Source organism: Egretta garzetta, unplaced genomic scaffold (genome assembly GCF_000687185.1).
Source record: "Egretta garzetta isolate BGI_Z169 unplaced genomic scaffold, ASM68718v1 scaffold928, whole genome shotgun sequence".
NCBI lineage: Eukaryota > Metazoa > Chordata > Aves > Pelecaniformes > Ardeidae > Egretta > Egretta garzetta.
The window spans coordinates 4,314-4,687 of NW_009260632.1; the positions used below are offsets into that span (position 1 = coordinate 4,314).

General features: G+C 63.1%; 1 protein-coding gene across 1 annotated transcript in view; it reads right to left on the reverse strand.

Moving 5' to 3' along the window:
- LOC104132272 (low-density lipoprotein receptor-related protein 1) overlaps positions 1–374 on the reverse strand; it is a gene marked incomplete at both ends in the record, with an annotated part of 38,951 nt that overhangs the window by 4,181 nt on the left and 34,396 nt on the right. The window contains 1 exon segment of the mRNA XM_035900950.1: positions 33–155. Coding sequence (XP_035756843.1) covers positions 33–155 — 123 coding nt within the window.

Genomic DNA, 374 nt, shown 5'->3' on the forward strand with positions numbered 1-374 from the left:
GCGAAGCGGTGCCCGCCGGCAGCCCCACTCACCGCAGTCCTTCTCATCCGTGTTGTCTCCACAGTTGTCGATGCCGTCGCACTGTCGACCGATCCACAGACATACCCGGTCGTTCTTGCAGCGGAACGGTCTGTTGGGGGGACACTGGAATTTCACTGCGCCAGCAAACAGAAACAAATGGTGACGGTGAAAGGAGACGCCATGGCCAGGCTGTCACGCTTGTCACGAGCTGCTGCTCGGCCTCTGCCCGCGCTCCGGGGAGGCCTGTCCCACGAGGGCGAGCGGGCTCCGGAGGCTAAAGCAAAGAGAATGAAACAGAGACCATTGCCCGGTCGCTGGCCCAGCGGCAGGAGGGGGTCAGCCCCCTTCTCCAT